The 23955-nt window shown below is 48.0% G+C and overlaps 1 protein-coding gene and 1 long non-coding RNA gene across 7 annotated transcripts in view; both read left to right on the forward strand.

The window, feature by feature from the left end:
* ADGB (androglobin) overlaps window positions 1-6644 on the forward strand; it is a 139038-nt gene extending 132394 nt beyond the window's left edge. For all 6 annotated transcript variants that reach the window (XM_077143405.1, XM_077143410.1, XM_077143406.1 and 3 more), the window contains 3 exons: window positions 1806-1896; window positions 2580-2763; window positions 6077-6644. In XM_077143405.1, the coding sequence (XP_076999520.1) occupies window positions 1806-1896; window positions 2580-2763; window positions 6077-6262 (461 nt within the window). In that variant the 3' untranslated portion in view covers window positions 6263-6644. The remainder of the gene's footprint in view (window positions 1-1805; window positions 1897-2579; window positions 2764-6076) is intronic.
* An 11526-nt stretch (window positions 6645-18170) lies between these two features.
* On the forward strand, window positions 18171-21230 carry LOC143669375 (uncharacterized). The gene is made up of 3 exons (XR_013168888.1): window positions 18171-18365; window positions 18749-18898; window positions 20960-21230. It is a non-coding gene; the product is annotated as an uncharacterized LOC143669375 (long non-coding RNA).
* The last annotated feature ends 2725 nt before the right edge of the window (window positions 21231-23955 follow it).

The raw sequence follows: 23955 nt of genomic DNA on the forward strand, positions 1-23955 counted from the left end.
ATCAACATAGAACCAACGATATCAATGACATTAAATGAAAATGTGTATTCCAGGATCCAAAGATATACTACCTGTGAAAGGCTCACTTTAGACTCAGACACAAACAGGTTGGATGGTGCTGACACTGCTGGATATCCATACGCAAAAAGATGAATTTCATCCACTACCTCACACTGCACACAAAAATTAATTCAAAATGGGTCATAAACTTAAATGCAGGAGAAAAACTATAAAACTACTGAAAAATGTATGATAAAATATTCATGACCTTGGGTTAGGAAAATATTTCTTAATATAACACCAAAAGGAGGGTCCGAAAATCAAAATTGAACTTAAACATTAAACCCTTTTGTGCTTCAAAAGACAATGTTAAAAAAAGACAAATGAAAAACTGAGAAAATGTTTGCAAATCTTATATCTGACAAAGAAGTTGTATCCAGAATATATAAGGAACTCTTACAACTCGGTAAGAAGACAAGCAACCCCATTCAAACTGAGCAAAAGATTTGAGGAAATATTTCACAAAGATGACACACAGATGGCTAATAAGGAAAGATCATTGAGTAAACCACACAAATTGAAGCCCTAAAGAGATGCCATTTTATTTTTACCAGACTGGCTTCAATCAAAATGACAGACAGTAACAAATGTTGGCAAAGATATGGAGAAATGGAGACCTGCATTAGGCTGCTTGTAGGAAAGTAAAATGGCTCAGTCACTTCGGAAAACTCAGTTTCTTAAGAAAATGTTGACCATAATTTTACCATATGGCCAAGCAGTCTATTTCAAGGAAAATGAAATTATATGTCCACTCAAAGATGTGCATGTAAATGTCCATAGCAGCATGATTCACAATGGCCAAGAAGGGGAAACAGCCCAAATGTCCATCAACTGACCAATGGATAGACAAAAAGTATTCAGCATGAAAAGACAGGAAATCCCAACACTGGTGACACCATGTGTGACCCTCAGAGCCATTCTGCTAAGTGAGAGAAGACAGACAAGAAGCCATATGAGCCCGGCAAGTAGACGGCTGGCCAGCCGGCTGGGCTCGTTGGAACGGAGCGCGGCTGTAAAAGGACTTGAGATCGTACTGGGTTGATGGAAAGTTTTCAAAACTGGATTTTGGTGATGATTGCACAACTTGGGAAATTTGCTAAAAAGCATTGAATTGTACAGTTAAAACAGGTGAATTTATGGCATGTAAATCATGCTTCAATATTAAAACAAGATTAAGTGGTGTGGAAAACTGAAAGATTAATACCCTAGACGTCAAGGCCTTCCTTAAATCTGCGCCTGTGGGTTCATCATGGCTGACAACATGCAAAGCCATTGCTGCTTTGATTTTATGTATTGGCTACTCCATTGGACTAAACTTTTCTTAAAGGAAGGAAATATTTTTATATTCCTACCCATGCAATGCTTAGTATATTTTATGCACATAATCCAAGCTTTTTAAATATTGGGTATTTTAATTTGTTTATAATGAAATTTTGTAACTGAAGGTAAATTTTGAAACTTCTCCTTCATATAACTATGTTTAACTCTAATTAGAGTAATATCTTGTTTCTCTCCTTACAGAGTATATTCAGTTTATCTATATTCATTTTGTCATTTCCCTTATTTAACCATAAGGACAGTAACACCAAATAGAGAGTAAATATGAAGTATATTTATATTTTAATATAATGATTGCTTTTACATAAAACTATGTTTTTAATTAAAATGAGTTATTGTCATTCAGTTAATCATGTGTTGATTATTTTTTTGAAAGCTTAGGACTTTTTCCTTTTTTTTTAAAATAGGGCCTATTTCACGATCCCCGACAATTTTGGAAATGTCTCCACAAATTATTCAAAAAGAACTAGAATGTTTCAACATAAATCAATATATACGGTAAGTTTTAATAGACATGATTAATTCAGACATCTGTGTGCAGAGAATTTTGAATACAGCCTTAATAGGCAGCTGCTAAACTGAAAATTTGAAATTAAATACAAATTTAATTTGTATCAATTAAATTAATGTATCCTCAATGTTTCTGAATTTTTAGAAGTATATGAATTTACATCTAATATTTTTAAAATATTATATTGGATCAATTGTGAAAGTACTTAAATGTTTTCTGGAAGTTGTATCCTGACAGATGCGAGTTGAACTACATAAAATTCCTATCATACCTGCTGCCATTGTTTAATTAGATTGTTTTCTTAAGGACAAGGCAATAGGGTTAATAAAGAGAGAGTTGTGTATATTTATAAGTCTGAAAACATCAAAGTTGTTTAGCTGCATAAAATCAGAAGGAAAACCTACACCATTTCCTCATAGTTACCAAGAATTCCACCATCAAGTCGTCAAATGGGGCATCTGAATTTGCTGATGTTTCCCTAAAATGTTTTCCTGAAATATCAGCGGCTCCGTAGACGGAGCGTGGCCCTTGCGAAAGGACGGCTTACCCTTTCTGCCTCGGTGCTTGGTGGAGACCCCGGTGCCGCGGAGAGGGTTTCCCCGCGTGCGCTCTGAGGCCAGGCCCTGCAGGGCTCCTTGGGGACTGAGCCTCTCGGATGTTTCCCACCAAGGAGGACGAGCGATGAGCCGCGGCTGCAGACGGAGGAGCTCAGTCAGCAGCAGGCCATGCAGAAGTCGGAGGAGATTCACCAGTTCCGGCAGCATCGGGCCCGGGTCCTCAGCGTCCGCGACATCGACGAGGAGGAGCGGCGCCAGCTGGAGCACGAGGTCCTGGAGATGTACGCGGAGATGCGGGTGCGTCCCGGAGGGGTCCGGGGAGATGCGGGGGAGTCCTGGAGGTGCCCAGGGAGATGTGGGGGACTCCCAGAGATGTCCGGGGACAGGCGGGGGAGTCGCAATGTGCGCATCATGGCGCCCACGTTATTTTGTAATAGTAAAAAGAAATCAGGGAATCATATAAGATTTGGGTAGAAAGAAATCAAAGACATTCATTTCTCCAGTTCTCTGGGTCAAGAGGGTAAATTTATTAGACACAACTAAGGTGTCACTGGCTCCCTAAAACCTCTCTCAAGTGACAGTACTGGAAACCTTTAAATCACACCCAAATCCGCAAAGCTGGACAGAGCAGGGTGAACACGACATCAACAGACTTGAGAAGGCCAAGGCTTAAAGTGACAGTGGAAAACCATCTAAGCGTCAACCCAGTTTGCCCCATAGAATCCCCACGGGACCCACTGAAGGCTCAGACACCCGTGGCTCCAGGTGTGGCAAGGAGCGAAGGCAAGGCAGGGGCGGGGTGGGGGGGCAGAGATAAGACCGTGAGGTTGGGTGTGAAAGGATTCCAGAAGCTTTCTTAGCCCTTTGTAGCGGTGCCACTGCCGCTCCCCACCCCACAGAGACTAGGATTTTCTTTAGTTGATAAAAGCAGAAGCACAGTAAGAGCTTTGGCTTCTCCATCCTCAGAGGCTTCCCATTTCACCGAGACAGAAAGCCGAAGTCTTTCTTTGACCTGAGCTCTAGATGACCTCGTGCCTACTTTGCTCTCTGCCTTTCTCTCCACGACCCCCCCTTTTGCTCCTTTCCACCAACGTCACTTCCAGGTAGCCGGGGAAGTGCTGCCCCGCTGCAGGGGTTGTCTCCTTTTCACAGTTAGCGCCTTTCAAAATTCACGGACCCATGCCCTGCACTATTCTTCTATACAGCACTGTCGTGTGTTTACTTCTCCTTCAACATGGAGATGTCTGCACATGATCTCTTATATATGCACCTATTTTTAATCTGTGTGCACTTGAATATCGACTATATGTGAAGGGCACTTTGATTCACCGTTGCACCCCCAGAGCCTTGGAAAGATGTCTGCTTGATGAAGCGTGTGAAGGAAATGAAATAGTCACTGAGCGGATGTTAAAATTACAGGGACTCCACTTATTAGCTGGGAAACAGTGTAAGTTAAAATATTAGAAGTTAAAGAGAGTTCAGGGTAGCTGGTCATGTTTCTTGGTCATAGAAATGTGAGGGATGCAGAGAAAATAGGGAAGGAATATTTACTGGGACAGCTTTGAATGCAGTCCCTGTTAATTTGTGTGAACTCCAGATAAACCCCCTCATTTTGACTGAAGCCATTTTAAGAGAAACATGATCAGAAACACATTTCTTATCAGACAGGAGAAAGCATGCCCATCCCTTGAGTGACTGCAAACTTACATTTCCCACACTATACCTGTAAGATGCCTTTTTTGTTAACTTGTTATTATTCTCCTTTGCACTTGGTCAGTTGGCTTATTGAGCCCAATTTGTTTGGGGGAATTTTGATTCTGACATCCACCTGTTTTCCCTCCCCAACCAGTCATGCCACTTGCAAACACGTGGACACACATCCTGGACCATCCAGGATAGAGACGAAGCAGGTATTTCTACCTGAAGTTTCTCTTCAGGCTAGCATCAGTTCGTTAACCCTCATCCTCTGATTATGTAATCTGTGAAACAATAAACAACCAACAAAGGGAACAGCTCTGCTCACTGGGCAGAAATGCAAATGAAATTAGGAAACCAAGGCCTCTTCTAAGTCAATCAGCTCCTTATCTCTGAACACCTGCGGTGCAACCACAGGTTTACAGATTTACTGAGCCGCCTTCTTCTTGAAATTCTAAACTCTAGTTTCCTGTTTCTAACCTTCTGACATTCCCCATTTCTGCATTTTATTCACTCAGCAAATATTTCTGAGCATATACGTGCCAGAGCTGTCCTAAGCACTTGAGCAAAAGAGACAAATCCTGCCTTACATTCTAGGAAGGGGAAATCAATACTGAATACTCTGTGCGGTGTGGTGGAAAGGGGCACTGCTGAAGGAAAACAGGAGTTGAGCAGGATCAGAACCCAATGTCCCAGGGCAGGAAAGGTGGAGCAAAGGCCCTGTGGGGTCCTGGAGGAGGGAGGGCAGACCAGCAGGGGACGGGGTCAGAGAGGAAGGGGAGGTGAGGCTAAGAGGCCCTTAGCTTCTAGTCCCAGGGAAATCCGAAACTGTCCCAGGGTTTTAAAGGGCCTAGGAGTAGAGTTCTAGGGTCCGACCAGGCTTAGAAAAGATTGCCCTTGTCGCTGTGTGGACAAGCATGAAGTCCAGAAGGGGGCAAGTCAAGGAGAAGAGAGCGCTGTCTGGAGATGCGGGACAGGGGAGGACTGGCAGGGTGGGGGTGGGGAGGGGCTGTCAGACTCTGGATGTTTTGAAGTACAGACAGACAGATTTCCTGATGGATTGTTGGTTCATTATAAGAGAAAGAGAGGAGTCAAGAATGATCCTAAGATTTTTGCCAACCGACTGACCCGACTGAGCTGTCACTGAGTTTGGTGGTAGAGGGTCTTGTGGGGCAGGTTTTGGAGGAAGGGTTTTCATTTTGGACCTCTTTATTTTAATATACCTATCGACAGCCGTGCAGGGAGGTTGAACAGATGTTAGGCAGAGAGGTCTGCAGTGCAGACGGATGCTCTGGGACGCGTCAGCCATGGAAAGGGAGTTCAAGGTCTCAGGACTGGATTGTCACCGAGGCAGCAAGTGCAGAGAGGAAAGAGGCTGAGACCTGAGACCTGGGTCCTCCCCACGCATGACATGAAGGAGAAAAGGAGGATAGCACAGGGGACTGGAAAGGAGCAGCTGGTGGAGGAGGAGAATCGAGAGGTGTTAGTGTCCAGGAGGCCAAGGGGAGAAAGCTGATCCAGGAGGAGGAAGCTCCAGTGAGAAGGGGACCAAGGCCTGACCTGGGTTTCCCCAGAGGTCACTGGGGTTCTTGACAAGCAGGAGATGAGAAAGGGAACCAGGGGAGGAGGTGGTGGTGCTTAGAAGCCTTCAATTCCGGCTCAGGGGCGGTTTGTGGGACCTAAAATACCTGTGGGGACCCACTGGCTTGAGGAGCCGCAAGAGATGGGGGCTGGGCACTTTGGGCAGGCTCCGGGTGAACTCACTAACGGCCAAGGGTGCTTTGCCAAAACCCCTGCGTCCTGGCTCACGGTCTCATGGAAGTCGGGGCCCATAGCCTGACTGCCGTCCGCCTCAGGGCAGCCCCGAGCCCAGGGCTGCTCCAGGCACTCATGGCTGGCGTTCTCTTGGGCGCAGGACTCCCTGGACGAAGCTCGTCAGAAGGTCCTGGGCGCGCGGGAGGAGCTCCGAGCCCGGGCGCTGGACGCCGAGCGCCGGCGGCTGGAGGCACTGGCCGCCCAGGAGGCCGCCCTGAGAGCCGAGCCCGAGAAGGGGGCCCCGGCTCCTGACGCCCGGAAGAAGCGGAAAGGGAAGAGAAAGTGACGGCAGGGCCGGCGCTCCGGGTGTCGCCCGGGACTGCGCCGCGCGGAGGCGGCTCCTCCTCGGCTCATCCGGGACGCGGTTTTCCCGACTGAGGGAGTCTGTCCCTCTGGTCGTGTAGGCTTGTTAGTTTTTCCCAGAAAGCCAAGAATCAAAGCCTTTAGAGCTTTAAGTGTTCTAATTTCAATCAAACTTGCTTCCGCACATTGGGGGTTTATGTCTCAGCCTGAATTGCCTACCTGGTTAATGAGTAATGAAAGAAGATCACAAATGAGCCAACAGGATTGCCTGTGAAAAATTCAACAAGAATGAAAAAAACACCTACTGTTCTTAAAGTAAAATGTGTCTTTCATTTTAAGGGTTTTAAAATATTAAAGAACGTGTTCCCAAATTGTACTTTTTGTAAAAATCTGAACTTGGGTGGAACTCCTTCCCTGAGGGGCTGCGCTGGGCGGGCGAGGCAGGCTCACCGTTTCCACACACGTGCTGACAGCTGCGTAAGGCAGAGAGCACGCCATTGACCACTAGTCTAAGAAAAACGCAATGGCCAGGCTGACCGGGCATGCAACAGGAAATTGGCTGCCCCAAAAGCATCTCCGCGTTCATGGTTTTCCCAGCTAAAACCCCCACAGCTCTTTTAACTGGCCAAAGTGCTTTCACTTTGATAGGTTTTCAGCCTCACAGGTACTGAGACCTGGGCACCTTGGCATACTGATGCAGATATGACTTAGCCTACTGGACATTTTATTTCTATTTGAAAAATTACTTTGGGTGAGATTACTGGATCAAAGGAGTATGTACTTTAAATTTTTGTACATTTTTGACTTCCTGTTTCCTCCAGGTGACCAGAACCTCCTCGGGTGCCGGGGGTGAGGGTGGGGATGGGGGTGGGGGATGGGAGTGAGGGGTGGGTGGTGGGGGTGGGGGCTGAGGGGTGAGGATGGGGGGCAAGGGTGGGGGGTGAGGATGGGGGGTGGGAGTGGGGGGTGACGGTGGGGATGGGGTGGGGGATGGGGTGGGGGATGGGAGTGAAGGGTGGGCGGTGGGGGTGGGGGCTGAGGGGTGAGGATGGGGGGCAAGGGTGGGGGGTGAGGATGGGGGGGTGGGAGTGGGGGGTGACGGTGGGGATGGGGTGGGGGATGGGAGTGAGGGGTAGGCAGTGGGGGTGGCAGGTGAGGGGTGAGGGTGGGGGATGCGGGGTGGTGGTGAGGATGGGAGTGGAGGTCATTGGCGTCCCCGGCGAAGTGCCCTCGGCTCAGTAGTGGCGACTTGGTGGTTGTAAAAGGGTGACTCTCTAAGCCTGCCTCTTTTTCCATGCACAATTGCTAAACTTCTCCGCGTAGGCACGCGCGGGGAAGGATGAGCATTTCTCTCCTTTCATTACAGACGTGCAGACTGAGAAGTCAGCTCCCCATTTGTGTGTGAGGAGAGACAGTGAGGGCTGTTTTGACCTTTTAACTGTCGTGTTTTTTAACTATCACTAAGAACTCACGGGTCTTTATGTACTTAATGTGTTTCAGCAAACCACGAGCTATGATTTTTATGTTTTGGCTACTTCACTGTCTGCTATTGCATAACAGGCCACCCACCAATTCAGTGCCCGGTCAGCCACGGCCTTCGTCCACAGGTCAGAAATGCGGCGTGGCCACAGGGTGGTCCCTGTGCCCGCAGGGCCAAGGCACGGTCACTGGGCGTCTCTGGTCCAGGTGGCCGAGGTGGCCTTGGTGAGCGGCTGAGTGTCCAGCCCACCTGAGAAGGGGCTGACACTGTCCCCAGCAGTGAACCTGCAGGGTCAGGCAGCTCTAGGGACTCAGAGGCCGGAGGCCAGAGTTTCACGGGCATTCCGAGTCCAGCCTGTACGCGAGGGCCGCGGCCCCGGTGCTTTGGGGGGTACTAGCGGAGGCAGCTGCCACCCTTCCCCACACCCATCAGTGTCCAGTGGGAGCCCATGTGACCCTCTGGGTGCTGAGCAGACCCTTGCTTCCTGCCCAGCGGGGCTTCCCAGGCCTGCCCTACTCCTTTCCTGCTGGAGACCTGAAGCCCAGGTATTTTGGGGGTGGTATGTAGAGAGCACGGTCTGCGTGCTGGGGGCTCAGTCCCACACACTTGGCAGGGCACAGGCCTGGTCAGCTGGCATGCGAGGATATGTGTGGTTTTAAGGATTTTCTCACGTCCGTGTTTCTAATGCAGATAAACACAGTTTACTTGGCCTCTTTCAATTTGTGCTTGCATCTTTTTGTATTACACTGAAAATCTTGGTTCCTACCATTATCATGATTAATGACATATTACCACACATAAAATATTACACAAATGGCAATATCAATATTACACTAACAGACTATAAATGAAATGTTATATTCTCTTGCCGCTCCATTTGTTTCTGAGCATATATTCCACTATAGAATTCTAAAGGCAATAGAACAACTAATTTTACTGTTAAATTATAGCACAACTTTGATAAGGTAGGATTATGGAGTTACCTCCTGGATTTACTGTTAATGATAAAAGGGAAGATGTATATTTATCTTATACTTGCAAAAACGAATGCTGGAAGTAAATTTAAACTTCTAAAGGATTGTTACCTGAGAGAAAGGGAGACAGAGAATCCTAAATACTCCTACACCTAGAATCTTAAATACACCTACACCCTGGGCCGGCCCTAGAAGATCTGGCCCCTGGGCTGAGCTGGGCCCCTGGGCTGAGCAGGGCCCCTGGGCTGAGCTGGGCCCCTGGGCTGAGCTGGGCCCCCCTGGGCTGAGCTGGGCCCCTGGGCTGAGCTGGGCCCCTGGGCTGAGCTGGGCCCCCCTGGGCTGAGCTGGGCCCCCCTGGGCTGAGCAGGGCCCCTGGGCTGAGCTGGGCCCCCCTGGGCTGAGCTGGGCCCCTGGGCTGAGCTGGGCCCCTGGGCTGAGCTGGGCCCCCCTGGGCTGAGCAGGGCCCCCCTGGGCTGAGCTGGGCCCCCCTGGGCTGAGCTGGGCCCCCCTGGGCTGAGCTGGGCCCCTGGGCTGAGCTGGGCCCCCCTGGGCTGAGCTGGGCCCCTGGGCTGAGCTGGGCCCCCCTGGGCTGAGCAGGGCCCCCCTGGGCTGAGCTGGGCCCCCCTGGGCTGAGCTGGTCTCCCCTGGGCTGAGCAGGGCCCTCCTGGGCTGAGCAGGGCCCCTGGACTGAGCAGGGCTCAGTGACCTCCTAAGCTCTCAGGAGCTTCCAGCATGCTGCAGGATTGAAAACCCACAGGCAAGAGCACTGCCCTGTGGCCAGAAATTAAAGGGCAGCCGTGTCCTAAAAGTCCATAGGATTCCCCAGGCCAGCACCAGGGCCTGTGCTGCAGACCCCTGCCATGCCCGTGGCCTCCCCAAGCAGGGGCTGAGACTGTGCTGCTGGGACCCTGGGTGGACACTTTCTCAGCTGGACGCAGGAGGCTGCTGCCCCTGGTGAGCAGTTTGGCGGCCTGAGAAGCAGCCCCCCCAGCCCCTGAGTATCCACGACTGAAGGAAAGACGGGGGTGGGAGGGGGGCTGAGCCACTCTGATGTTGCTTGGCTGGATGCGGACAGCAGCTCACGCTCAAGGAAGGTCCTGTCCATATGACAGGCACTTTGCAAAGTGTTTCCAAAGACTGAGGGAAGGGAAGAATGAAGCTCAGCAGCACTACGACGTGGAGGAAAGCGCTAGAGAGAAGGCCAGCATGCCCCTGCCTGCCCACCACACCCAAGGACGCTATCTTGTCTCCTCTGATTTGGGGGCGTCAGCACGCCCCTGCCTGTTCTGCCACACCCAAGAAGCACCTTTGCTTTTTGGGGGACAGCATGCCCCTACTTGTTACCCCCAATCTGAGGAGCACTGTCTAGTCTCCTCTACATTTAAGGGGGCAGAACACCCCGCCTTGCTCCCGAAATCTGAGGAGCCCAGGCTGGGGAGGCCAGGAAGGACAAGGTATCTGAGAGCCCCCCCATCTTGTCCCTGTAGCAGGGGACCCCTTGCACAGACACTAGCTCGGAGTTATTCCAGCTGGCCCAGCTCCCTGCTGGACCTTACATGGAAAGGCGCTTAGCAATTCTCATCACTCCCACAGCAGTGAAGGTTAGAGGAGCCTCCAGCCGGACTCACCTGTCCTCGTTCTGCCCAATGGGAGGAAGAATTTCCCACTTTACGAAAGGCTGCGTCCCCTGTGGTCCCTGAGCCATTTTATTTTCAACTGCCTCTTCGTCGGGAGAAGGCCTCTGTGCAGCTCATGTGCAGCTGGGCCATCAGCCTTCCTGAAACAACCATCAGCGCTCATGGCACCCCCGACATGAGGGGCTGTTAGAATCAGGTCAGAAATGGTCCGTGTGGAATGAGAGAGAGAGGGCAGCAGCACCGAGGGTGAGAGGGGCCCACAGGCTGACCCCAAGGCCCCGGGCAGTCAGCAGTGCTGGCCCCTTGTCCACTCTGCCATAGGCCACAGGGCTGGCCCTTCCCCAACCACCAGAAAGGCTGGACAGTCACCCTGTGCCACTTCAGAATCCCCCTCCTCAACCCTCAGCCCGACTGTTTGCTGACTCTAGCAATTCACATTTTAAGAAGAAATGTCATATTATTTCATTAGAAATTAGGTTTGAAGGAAAACAGCTGGATGTGGCAACCTGCTGCCTTAGGGGCAGACCTGGACCTGCGACGTGCGCTTCAGCGTTGCTCCAGGGGCTGGTTTCCTCTGGGAAGAGCAGAGCTCAAGGCCGCAAGCTCATGGGCAAGGGGAGGGGAGGCCAGCGGTGTCCACCCTCCTGGCCACTGGCGTGGACGGGGCTCCACTACCTTCGTGACTGTCCCCTGCCACCGAGTACCTGATGCCTTTGTGGCCTTCACAGTTTGAATCAACAAGGTTTCCAGTGGTGAAGGACTGGTGTGTGTGTTAAATGCTGCTGGAATGCAATATGCCAGAAATGAAATGGCTTTTAAAAAAGGAATCTATTAAGTTACAAATTTACGGTTCTAAGACCATAAAAATGTCCAAACCAAGGCATCTAGGGAAAGATCCCTTGACTCGAGAAAGGATGATGGGTCCAGAACACTTCTGCCAGCTGGGACGGCACAAGGCTGGCATCGGCTGGTCCTCCATCTTTTCATCTCCAACAGCTTCCCCAAGGGCATTTTCTTTCTGCATCTCCAAAGGTCTCTGCCTGTGTGGGCTCTGAAGCTTTTTCCAAAACAGATCCCTACTAAGGGACTCCAGTGAACAACCCCACCTTGACTGGGTGAGTCACATCTCACAGAAACAACTTAATCAAAAAGACCGAATGCAGGCGGGCCGCGGTGGCTCAGCGGGCAAAGTGCTTGCCTGCTATGCCGGAGGACCTCGGTTCGATTCCCGGCCCCAGCCCATGTAACAAAAAACGGAAAAACAAAATACAATAAAACAAGAAAATGTTTAAAGATGTTTTCCTTCTATCCTTCCTTCCTTCTCTCTGTCTTTCCTTTAAAAAAAAAAAAAAAAAAAAGACCGAATGCAGGGTGCACGGGAGTTCAGTTCAGTGGTAGAAGGCTCATCTTCCATGAGGGAGACCCAGGTATGATTCCCAGACCATGCACCCCCCCAAAAAAACAAGATCCAGCCCAACAAACCGACAAGCATTAAATAACATGGTTTTTCTGGGATACACAATAGTTTCAAAATGGCATGTTCTACACTCTGGACCCCAAAAAGACATGTTCTTTACATACACAAAATAGATTCATTCAATCATAACCCATGTCAAACTCTGAAATATGTTCTGCAACTAATTGTGGTGCTGTGCTTTGGAATTTATAACTATATATATATATATGTTATTGCTCACAAAAAAAGAAGGAAAAAAAGTCGATTGTGATGATAAAAAGTATTTAAGCCCTCTAGCCTCCTATAATGTAGAGCAGCTAGAAGGAAACATGTGAGAGGATTGTATCGTAGCCCATGACAAGCTCTGGGATCTGTCCCGTAACTGCTTGTTGAAGAGTGCTTTGAAAACTATTGCTTTTTTCTTTCTTTGCTCTGTATATATGTTATACTATACAATAAAGTTTTTTTTAAGTATATGAATATTTTAAGGCTTAAGAAATTTATTTTCAAATTGCCAGCTAAAAGTTTATTTCAATTATAAATATATATGCCCCTCTCAACAAAGTGCTAAAATACATGAAGCAAATATTGATCAAATTAAAGGGAGTAATACATAGTTCTACAATAATAGCTGGAGAATCCAATATACCGTTTTCAATAGCCAGTAGAACATCTAAAAGCAGATCAATAGGGAAAGAGAGGACTTGAACAACACTGTTAACCAACTAGACCAAATGAACATGCATAGAGCACTCCACCCTGTAACAATAGAATGCAAAGTCTTCTCAAGTCCCCATGGAACATTTTCAGGATAGACCATGTAAGGCCACAAATCAAATCTTAATCAGTTTAAAATATTGAAATTATATAAAATATCTTCTCAGACCATAATGGATAAAGCTATAAAATCAATAACAAGTAAAATTTGAAAATTTACAAATATGTGGAAATTAAACAACATACTATTAAACAGCCAATGGGTCTAAGAATAAACAACGTGGGGAGTTAGGAAATATCTTAAGACAAAGGAAAATGAAAACACAACACACCGAAACTAATGGGATGCTGCAAAGGCAGTGCTCAGAGGGAAATTTGTAGTTATGAGTGGCTATATTTAAAAAGAAGAAAGATCAAAACCACTAACCTAATGTCACACCTAAAACAATTAAAACATGAAGAGCAAAGTAAACCTAAAGTGAGTAGAAAGCAGAATATAGTTAAGATCAAGGAGCGATTTTTAAAATAGAGTATAGGAAACAATGGAGAAAATCAATAAAACCAAAAGTTGTTTTTGTGAAAAAAAATCAATAAAATAGGAAAACTTTTAACTAGTCTGACAAAGAAGACAACACTAATAACTAAAAGCAGGAATGAGAATGGAGACATTACTACTGACCTTAAAGAAATAAAGAGGATAATATGAAAAATTATATTCCAACAAATTAGAAAATCTAGATGAAATAGACAAATTTCTACAAACATGCAAATTACCTAATCTGATGCAAGAAGAAACAGAAAATCTCAACCAACTATAAAAAGTAATGGTATCAGCAAACAAAAACCTGTCAAAAAATAAAAGTCCAAGAATGAATGGTTTCACTGATGAATTCTACTAAATATTTAAATAATATTTAATACCATACTTTCTCAAAGTATTATAAAAAACATAGAAGAGGAGGGGTTACTCCCTAGCTCATTCTATGAGGCCAGTATTACCCTGATGTCAAAGCCAAATGAAGACAGCACACAAAAATAATATTACAGACCAATATCCTTCATGATTTAAAAACCCTAAATAAAACACTGGTAAGCCAAATATAACAGTATATTAAAAGGATTATGCACTGTGAGCAAGTGGGATTTATTCCAGGAATGCAGGGATGGTTCAACATAAGAAAATTGATCAATGTAATACACCATTCTAACAGAATGAAGGAATATAAACAATCATCTCAACTGATGCAGAAAATGCATTTGACAAAATCCAACATCCTTTCATGATAAAAAACAGTCACAAAACCAGGAATAGGAGGGCACTTTCTCAACATGGTGAAGTGTATTCATGAAAAACCTACAGCAAATATCATTCTTAAGGGAGAAAGATTGAAACTTCCCCTTCTTAAGATCAAGGACAAGACAAGGATGTCCTCTGTCACTACTGACATTCAACATTGTACTGGGAGTTCTGTGAAAGCAATCAGGCAAGAGAAAGAATTGAAAATGAAGAAGTCAGATCAACCCTGTTCACACAGACATGATCCTATATAGAGAAAATCTCAAAAAATCCACAAGAAAGCTACTACTAATAGACAAATTCAGCAAAGTTGCAGGATACAAGATAAACATGCAGAAGTCATTGGGGTTTCTATATACCAGTAATAAAAAATCTGAAAAAGCAATCAAGAAAACAATTCCATTTACAATAGCATCTAAAAGAACAGAATACCTATGAATAAATTTAACAAGGAAGGTGAAAGACTTGCACACCAAAAAACTACAAAACACTGCTGAAGGAAATTAAAGATGACCTAAATGAATGGAAAGATGTCCCACGTTCATGGACTCACAGACTAAACATTGCTAAGATGTCAAAACTGCCTACAGTGACCTACAAATTCAATGCAGCTTATCTAGTAGGAATGGAAAAGCTGATCCTCAAATTCATGTGGTATAGCTAGTGGCCCCAAACAGCCAAAACAATCTCGAAGAAGAAAAAAGTTAGAGGACATACATTCCTGATTCAAAACTGACTACAAGCTAAAGAAATGAAAACGTAAGAATAGAAATACAGACCAACGAAATAAGAACGAAAGTCCAGACATAAATCCTACTATGGCCAGTAGGTTTCAACAAGGGTAGGAAGTTCATTCAATGACAAAAACAGTCTCTTCAACAAATCGTGCTGTGACAATTGTAAATCTACACGCAGAAAATGAATGTGGGCCCTTGCTTCTCCTCATATAAAAAATTAACTCAAAATGGATCAGTGAGATAAATATAAGAGCTAATACTATAAAACTCTATGTTTTTCTTATAAGAAAACATAGGGAAATATCTTCAGGCAATGGATTTCTGGATTTTATACCCAAAGTACAAGAAAAAATAGAGAAAATGAACATCAAACTTAAACAACATTGGAAGGACATCAAAGGACATTATTAAGAGAATGAAGAGATGTCCTACAGAATGGAAGAAGCCATTTGGAAACTATATATCTGATAAAAGTTTAATATCCCAAATACAGAAAGAACCAGTACAAATCAACATGAGAAAGACAAACAACCCAATTTAAAAATGGGTCAAAGATTTGATGGACATTTCTTCAAAGAATATAGTCAAATGGCCAATACGTATATGAAAAGATGCTCAACATCATTAGCCATTAAAGAAATGCAAATTAAAACTACAATGAGATACCTCTCCACTCACTAGGATGGCTACAATTAAAAAATCTGAAAATATGAAGTGCTGGCGAGGATGTGGGGAAATAGGAATCTGGTACATTGTTGATGGGAAAATAAATACCACAGCTGCTGTTGAAAACGGTTTTCAGAGTTCAATAACTGAGATTTAAAATTACCATATGATCTGGCAATTCCACCCTGAGTATATATCCAAAAACTTGAAAGCAGGACAGGGACAGATACTTGTACGCCGATGTTCACTGCTACATTATTCACAGTTGCCAAAAGGTGGAAGAACTCAGTGTCCACCAACAGGTCAGTGGACAGACAAAATGTGGTCCAGACATATAATGGAATATAATTCAGCCATAGAAAGAAAAATGTGGAAAATACAATTCCATTTGCACATATGTGCTTAGTAATGCATATGCTGGCTCTAGAAGAGTGTATGTGGAACCGATAAAAGTGAGTGAATCTTCTCACTCAATAAAAGTGAGTGAAAAAGTGGAGAAACTTTTAAATTTATACCATGTGCAGGTATTATCCAGACAAAAAGCATAATTAATAAAATAAGAAAGAAAGAGGGAGAGAGAAGGAAAGAAGTAAAGAAGGAAGGGGGGGGGGGGAGAAGGAAGGAACGAGAAAAGGGAGGCAGGGAGGCGACCACCTGTGAAAAACGGAGCCTGTGTTGGTACGAGTCTTCCCATTTTCATACGGCTTTAGAATTTACAGGCATTTCCTCACGGTGTTGGCTGCCAAGAGAGCTACAACCCTAACCCTAACCCTAACCCTAACCCAACTCGTCTCACCATGGGAAAGGTGTGCTGGTTTGAAAGGAAGCATGCCCCCTAAGAAAAGCCATGTTTTAATATAAATCCCATTTCATGAAGGTAGAATAATCTCTATTCAATGCTGTGTGTTTGAAACTGTGATTGGACCATTTCCCTAGTTGATGTGATTTAGTCAAGAATGGTTAACTGGATTAGGGGGTGACATATTTCCACCCATTTGGGTGGGTCTTGATTAGTTTCTGAAGTCCTATAAAAGAGGAAACATTTTGGATAAAAGAGATTCAGAGAGAGCAGAGAATGCTGCAGCACCACGAAGCAGAGAGTCCATCAGCCAGCGACCTTTGGAGATGAAGAAGGAAGACACCTCCCGGGGAGCTTCATGAAACAGGAAGCCAGGAGAGAAAGCGAGCAGATGACGCCGTGTTTGCCATGTGACTTCTCACTTGAGAGAGAAACCCTGAACTTCATCGGCCTTCTTGAACCAAGGTCTCTTTGCCTAGATGCCTTTGATTGGGCATTTCTTTAGACTTGTTTTAATTGGGACATTTTCTCGGCCTTAGAACTGTAAACTAGCAACTCATTAAATTCCCCTTTTTAAAAGCCATTCCGTTTCTGGTATATTGCATTCCAGCAGCTAGCAAACTAGAACAAAAGGCATTGCAGATTTTCAGTGAAATGTACAGTGATTACAAATAAAACTTCTGTCCTCTTTTCAAATCAAATCAAACACAGACTAGTAGGGAATTTTTGGCAAGCACACCTCATAGTTCCTTATCCTTAGAAGAAGAGTAGAATATTTTAATGTTAATTCTCTTAATTCAGATAGTTTCTTAGGCGACTCCTGCCTCTTCTATTTCCTCTGTATTGAGTTAACAAGGGTCAGCTTCTCCTCTCTCCTGGGTCACCATCTCTTCTCACCCTAGCCCTTCGGAAGCGGGGGCCACTAGGCTCCTGCATGCTGAGAGAAATTGAACCTCCTGCCGGGGCAGCCTCCGCCGCGGCCTCCCGGCACCCCGCACTGCCAAGGCTCCTTGGCTCCGTCTCCTGGGGTCCTGCCCTGCTGCCCCTCCAGATCCCAGCAGCCCGGTCGCTCACGCCTGCTGTCCGCCCTGGAGGCTGGGACAGCATCCACCTGGACCCGGTTCCATTTCTCGTCACTGCCTGCGGTGGTGATGGCGTCCCCAGCGGTGTGCGCAGAGGAGGCCCTGCTATGGCCACTACCGTAGCCACGGCTGGCCCTGGACGCTAAGCCCCTGCCCAGATCACGAGTCTCCTCTGATGTGTTGTCTGCAGGATGGCCTCGAGGAGGAGCACCAAGTATCGACTCATCTAACTACACTGGACTAGAGGGGTCTGTGGGCTCGAGCCCAAGGCCCCTGCAGCTCTGAAGGTGGGGGTTGAGGCCACAGGGTCTTCCTGTCGGGGTCTCCTCTGCCCCTCCCCCGCTGATACCGAGCGGTCTGCTCATGGTGTGGCCCCCAACGGGCTGTTATAACACAACAGCTGCAAGTGGGGTGGCTGCTCTGGGCCTGGACCTGGAGAGGCGACCAGGAGCCCCTAGTTCCCACAGGTGACCCTCTGTCACCTAACAGGTCTCCCCCAGATACCTGCCATAGGACCTCAAGTCACACACAGCACTGCTGGGGACAAGGGACGTGGACATGAGCCATGGTGAGAGGCCAATAAAAGGTGCAAACACAGCGACGTGTGTGCAGAGAGGTTTATATGATATGGTAAGCAGGTGTGCAGGGAGGTTTACACAGCGCAGTGAGCAAGTGTGCAGAGCTGTGTCTGTGACACGGTGAGCGGTGTACAGGGAGGTTTGTGTGACATGGAGAACAAGTGTGCAGGGCTGTTTATAGGACATGGTGAGTGCGTGTACAGGGCTGCGTCTGTACATGGTGAGCAGGTGTGCAGGGAGGTTTATATGCCACAGTGAGTGGGTGTGCAGGTCTGTTTATAGGACATGGTGAGTGGGTGTGCAGGGCTGTTTATAGGACATGCTGAGTGGGCGTGCACCACTCTGTGACACAGCGAGCGGGTGTGCAGGATTGTTATATGACACAGTGAGTGAATGTGCAGGGCTGTGTCTGTGACACGGATGGCATGTGTGCACATCTGCATCTGCCTGTGAGAGCCCCGGCCAGCATACATCTGCTGTCCGCCTTGACCATGTAGCTCTCAAACCACCAGGCGTGTGACTGGCCAACGCCTCTGCAGGCTCTGGACGCGGTTCCCTCACTGCCTTCCAGAGCAGCATTTGCAGTTACGTCTCCATAGGCTGCACTGATGATTGATTTTACTCATAAGGTCTGACTGAAGGGCGAGAATGATGGACAAGCAGGTGAGCTGCTGTTCCTGATCTCCTCTACCTGCGTCTGTGCACAGAACGCGGTCAGCAGGCAGCTCCGATTGTTTTCACAAAATCGAAGATTCTTGTTCCCGCAGGCATTGCCACCCACAGCCTGAGGTCCTCATCTGCCCCTCCCGCTCGCCGGCCTCGAGGAGACCCCTCTCGGCAGCCCCCACAGTCCGGGGGCAGCAGGCCGGAGGCCAGGAACGGGGCCCCTGTCAGTGCCACCCTAAGTGGGGGTGTGCTGAGGTGGGGAGGGGAGCCGGGCCCTGCACTGGTGCTCGGGAGTCCACTTCCTGACCCCCAGGGCTCTGCCCGCAGCCACTGCCAGGCCGCCTCATGCTCAAGTCCTCACCCCAACCCGTTCCTTGCAGACCCTCAAGGCCCTGTCCCACCCTCCGCCACCTTGTGTCTCCCTGGTTGCTGCCATGATGGGATGGACGAATCCAGAACATTGGCTCTGGGCAGCCCTCAGGTGCCTCCCATGGCCCCTGGGAAGACTCTGCTGCACAAGGGAACAGAGGGTACGTGGAGTGACCACTCCCATCGCTCGTGGGCAGCTGCTGCACAGCATCCTGGCCCCGCCCTTGTCGAGCCCCTCATCGTCCCTCATGCCCATGGCCTGGTGGCTGCAGGCCCCTCCTCTGGGAAGGTGAACTGAGTCCCTGGTCCAGGTTTGCACATGGATAAACTGAACTCACCTTCTGGCACATGGCAGTGTGTGGCTGGGCATGAGCAGGCTCCACTGGCCAGCTATGAACAGGTGTCACTGGGTGTGAACAGGTGTGTGTGCTGAGTGTGAGCAGGTGTATCACTGCACATGATCAGATGGCACCATGTGTGAGCTCCTATGTCACCAGGTGTGAACAGATGTTTCACCAGGTGTGAGCAGCATGAACAGGTATGTCACTGGGCATGAAGAGGTTTGTTGCTGGACATGAACAGATGTGTTTCTGGGTGTGAACAGATGTGTCAACAGGAATAAACAGATCCATCACCAGGTATGGACAGATGTGTTGTCAGGTATGAACAGGTGTGTCACTGGTGTGGACAGATGTGTCACCAGGTATGAACAGGCATGTCAGGGTGTGAACAGGTGAGTCATTGAGCATGAACAGATGTGTCACTGAGTGTGAGTAAACATGTCGCCAGATGTGAACAGATGTTTCATCAGATTTGAGCACATATGCTGCCATATGTGAGCAGATGTTTCATGGGGCATTAACAGGCACATTGTCATGTGTGAACAGATGTGTTACCAGGCATGAACATACAGGTTGCTGGGTGTGAACAGATGTGTCATGGGGCGTGAGCATGTGTGTTGCCAGGTATGAACAGATATGTCACCAGGTGTGGGCATGCATGTCACTGGGTGTGAACAGATGCGTCACCGGGTGTGGGCATGCATGTCACTGGGTGTGAACAGATGCATCACCAGGCGTGGGCATGCATGTCACTGGGTGTGAACAGATGTGTCACCAGGTGTGGGCATGCATGTCACTGGGTGTGAACAGATGTGTCACCAGGTGTGGGCATGCATGTCACTGGGTGTTGAATTCTGCAGGAAGTCCTGGCTTGGTCTGACCTGGGAACGGGATCTTCTGGCCTTTCTCTTGCACAGGCAGGGGTGCTCAGGCAAGGTCTCCTCCAGGGGACAGCTCACTCATGGTACTTTCTGCCCTGAAATCTTGCTTTCTGCAACCTTCCTGAGGGTAGAGCTGTGACCTCCGTGAGAGCTCAACATGTATTATACTTCTGGTCCCAAAGCTGGATTTCATCAAGGCCTCTCACTGCCTGATTCTTTCTTGGTACTGCCCCAGGCCCAGGGGAGAGAGCTTATTTTCACGTTAGCAAAGAGCATCATTCAAAAGGCGATTTGGATGTGGCCATTTATGTATTTTCTTTCCAAAGCTACCATTTGGATACCCTGCAGGGAAATCTTTAAAACGCCCGGAGAATGAATGCCGTTTCCAGTCTGGTAGATGCACACACAGCACAGCTGGTAATTCTGTGTTTGTTTGGGGAAAATAAGACTTGTTCTCTGTGTGGAAATAGCTGGTCCAGAAATTCAGTAATTCATAGGCTTCTGTTTTCTATCAGCCCCTTCCCTTTGCACTTAGACTTCTGAGGCTGTGGAGGCAAACCAAGAGAAAAGCAGAAGTCTGAGCTATAATTACTATCACAGAGAAATGTTCACATTTGTCCTCAGAGATTTTTCTCTGAGCCTGGTAGGACTGCCTGAGGCAGGCCAGCTCTGCAACGGTGGTGACGCAGCACACGGCCCCTACTGCCACCCCAGCAGGCACGTACGCATGGGCACACATGCACCTCTTGCACACTCACTCTTTGCACACCTCTCTACACATGTGTGTGTCATTTGTATGTTTAAGGTGTTTTTGTGCTATTTGCGTTTCTGCTGCTCCTTATTTTGGAGATGGGTTTAAAGACAGCAGCTTGCATCAAAACTCTGCTTTGTAGAGTTGGCAGCTTACACTGTGCATAAGTAATTACATGCACACACACACACACAAATCCCACCCACCCCTCTGCAGTGACTTAAATAATCAATAGCTGTTTTCTCCTAGGTCCTTTCAAAGAAGCCTTCTCTTGGCATCAGAAGTGCCAGCACAATTCTCTGCCAAGAGGCAGAGACCCCTCTTCGCAGGCGTGGCCTTGGTGATTTTGATCACTGACAAATTTCACATCATGAAGAAAACCAGCTTGATACTGAGATGATTAAATTTCAGGGACAGCTGACAGAAGGGAGTTCTTCAAATCCTGAGCTCTGCCAATTTTGATGTCCCTAATGCATTCCAACAGCCAGTTGGGTCTGAATGCCTCCAGTTTAATCACATTAACAGCGTATTACCCACAGCCCGAACACCCAAAACTGGTGGGTGGGTCCCTCCTCTGGGGTCGGAGGACACTGATTTTCTCCAGGCCGAGACCTCAGGACAGCAGTTCCCCAAGGCCCTGCACCCCAGTGTGTGCTCAGCAAGGACTGGCCCCTGGCCCATGCCCGGCTATCGCAGGGGTGAGTAGGGGGCTGTGCAGCCCCCACCCCGTGCTCATGTGCCTGAGGCTCGCTATCACGGGGTAAGTGTGGTAGGAGTGCATGTTGCCCTATGTGTCCTCACACAAGGACGCCCTGTAAGTGTGGTAGGAGTGCATGTTGCCCTATGTGTCCTCACGCAAGGACGCCCTGTAAGTGTGGTAGGACTGCCTACCTCTGTGTTTTCCCATGTGGGCTCCCACTGCAGCACCAGGAACCCTAGTGCATCTCACATGCATGTGACTAGGGTCCCCCGGGGTCTCAGTCCTTTAACTTGAGCCCACAGAATGCTGAGCATTCTTTTGCAAAACTGCTCTCCAAAGACTGTGTCGGGGCCCAGGTTCCCCTCGACCTTCCCACACAGAGTGAAAAGGCCCAGGGCCAGAAAAGCCGCCTCCCAACTGCAGGCACCGGACAGATGGACCAGCAGTGTCCTTGGGGTCTAACTCCAAGCAAGGCCTCTTCACAACTCTCCCTTTCCCAAGCCTTCATTTCGCCAATTTCAGTGTTAAGTGACCTGTAACTGCATATAAATGAAATCATGTTTTCTATTCTTGTTTCAATCAAAGTCAAAGAAAGTCACTACCTCTGGCTTGCTCCATGGAAAAGTTAGAGAAAGGACAGGAGGGCGACTGAGGCAGCGATTCGGGAGTGCGGCTGACCTGGGAGAGACTTCTGCACCACATGTGGCAGCCCTGGTTGCAGAGACCGAGGAACTGAGAGGCAGGAGGCTGGAGCCTGGCGTGGAGGTGTGGACAGTGGGAGTGCATGGACAGGAACGCTGGACTAGGAAGCCCACGCATGCGCATGGGCCCCCAATCCTGTCACTCAGCTCTGGGAACCGCACTTTAGAGCAGTCCTAGAACGTGCACGTGCACAGCCCTCAGCCTCACTTCCCAGTGCTAAAAAAGTGCCAACCTGTGCAACCGGGGCACATCTGCCCCCAATCCATGAAGGCGTAACTCCAACCTGCTGCCACAGCTCTACACATGCGCACAAAGGGCCCCGTGCCTTACACCAGCACACACCAGGGTTACGACCCCCAGACCGGCGCACCTGCACAGCTACATCCTCCCTGGCCGCTGGGCACCCACATTCACAAGCATCACTGTAACATCCCCAACCTGCACCCATACCTGCCCTGAAACAAATCACCGTACTGAGTGCCCACCCCATGCCCTGCTCCCTGCTGTACAATCATCCCACAAACACAAGGCCTTAGACTGCTGAAAGAAATCAACTCCCAAAGTAAATCAATCAAGATATCAACATGCAACGAAGACAGCAGATCACTAAGCATATCACAATGCAGACAGATATAGCCCTGCCTAATGACCAAACTAAAATACCACAGGAGACACAGATGTTGGAACAACTAATTAAAGATGTTCATGCAACTCTACTTAATAAAATAAGTGGGATAGCAAATGACATAAAGGAGATCAAGAAGACAGTAGAAGAGCACAAAGAGGAATTTGAAAGAATAAATAGCAAAATAGCAGATATCACAGAAATTACTCTGTTGACCAAATAAAAAAATTACCAGAGACACACAGCACCAGATTTGAAGAGACAGAAGAAAGAATAAGTGATATAGGGGACAGGATAATTGGCTTTGAAGACTCAAAAGAGCAAATGGCAAAAAAGATGGAAAAAATTGAATGGGATCTCAAGAAAATGACAGACAAAACAAAGCAAACAAATAAAAGAATCATTGGTGTCCCAGAAGGAGAAGAGAGGAGTAAAGGGTAGGAAGAGGAGTTGAGGATATAATGGGGGGGAAATTCCCAACCCTCAGGAAGGACATAAATATACAAGTCGAAGAAGCCCAAAGAACTTCATACAGAATAAATCCAAATAGGCCTTCCCCAAGGAAGAAAGTTTGACAACAAGCTAATCAGTCTGTCAAATGTTGCAAAGAAGCAGAAAATCCTGAAAGCAGCAAGAGAAAAACAATCTACTACATACAAGGGAAACCACATAAGACTGAGTTCAGATACCTCAACTAGCACCCTGGAGGCAAGAAGGCAGTGGTATGATAAATTCAAGATCCTGAAAGAGAAAGACTTACAGCCAAGAATTCTGTGCCCAGTCAAACTGTCCTTTAAAATTGAGGGAAAGATTAAAGTTTTCACAGACTAAGAAGTCCTGAAATAATTTGTCAACAAGAGACCAGCCCTACAAGAAATACTAAAAAGAGTTCTGCCAGCTGAAAAAAAAGAGACAGGAGAGGGAGGTCTGGAGGAGGGCATGGAATTGAACACGCCCCACGTCCTCAGCGCGGCCAGCTCTTCCCGGGAGGGTGGCCGCGACGTGGGCACGGTGGGGTGTGGGCAGGTGGGCAAGCAGCACTGCAGCAGCCCCTGCAAGCTGGCAGGTGGGACAGCCCGAGGGCGGCCCTGCAGAGCTGTCTGCGCCTGGCCCTGGGCCCCAAGGCTATGAGGGGCGAAGGGGTGGCAAGGAGCCACGGCAGCCTGGCCCACTGACACCCTGGAAGGAGGCAGGAGCCCGGAGAGGGTGCCCCCGGCT

The sequence above is a fragment of the Tamandua tetradactyla genome, chromosome 25, assembly GCF_023851605.1.
Source record: "Tamandua tetradactyla isolate mTamTet1 chromosome 25, mTamTet1.pri, whole genome shotgun sequence".
NCBI lineage: Eukaryota > Metazoa > Chordata > Mammalia > Pilosa > Myrmecophagidae > Tamandua > Tamandua tetradactyla.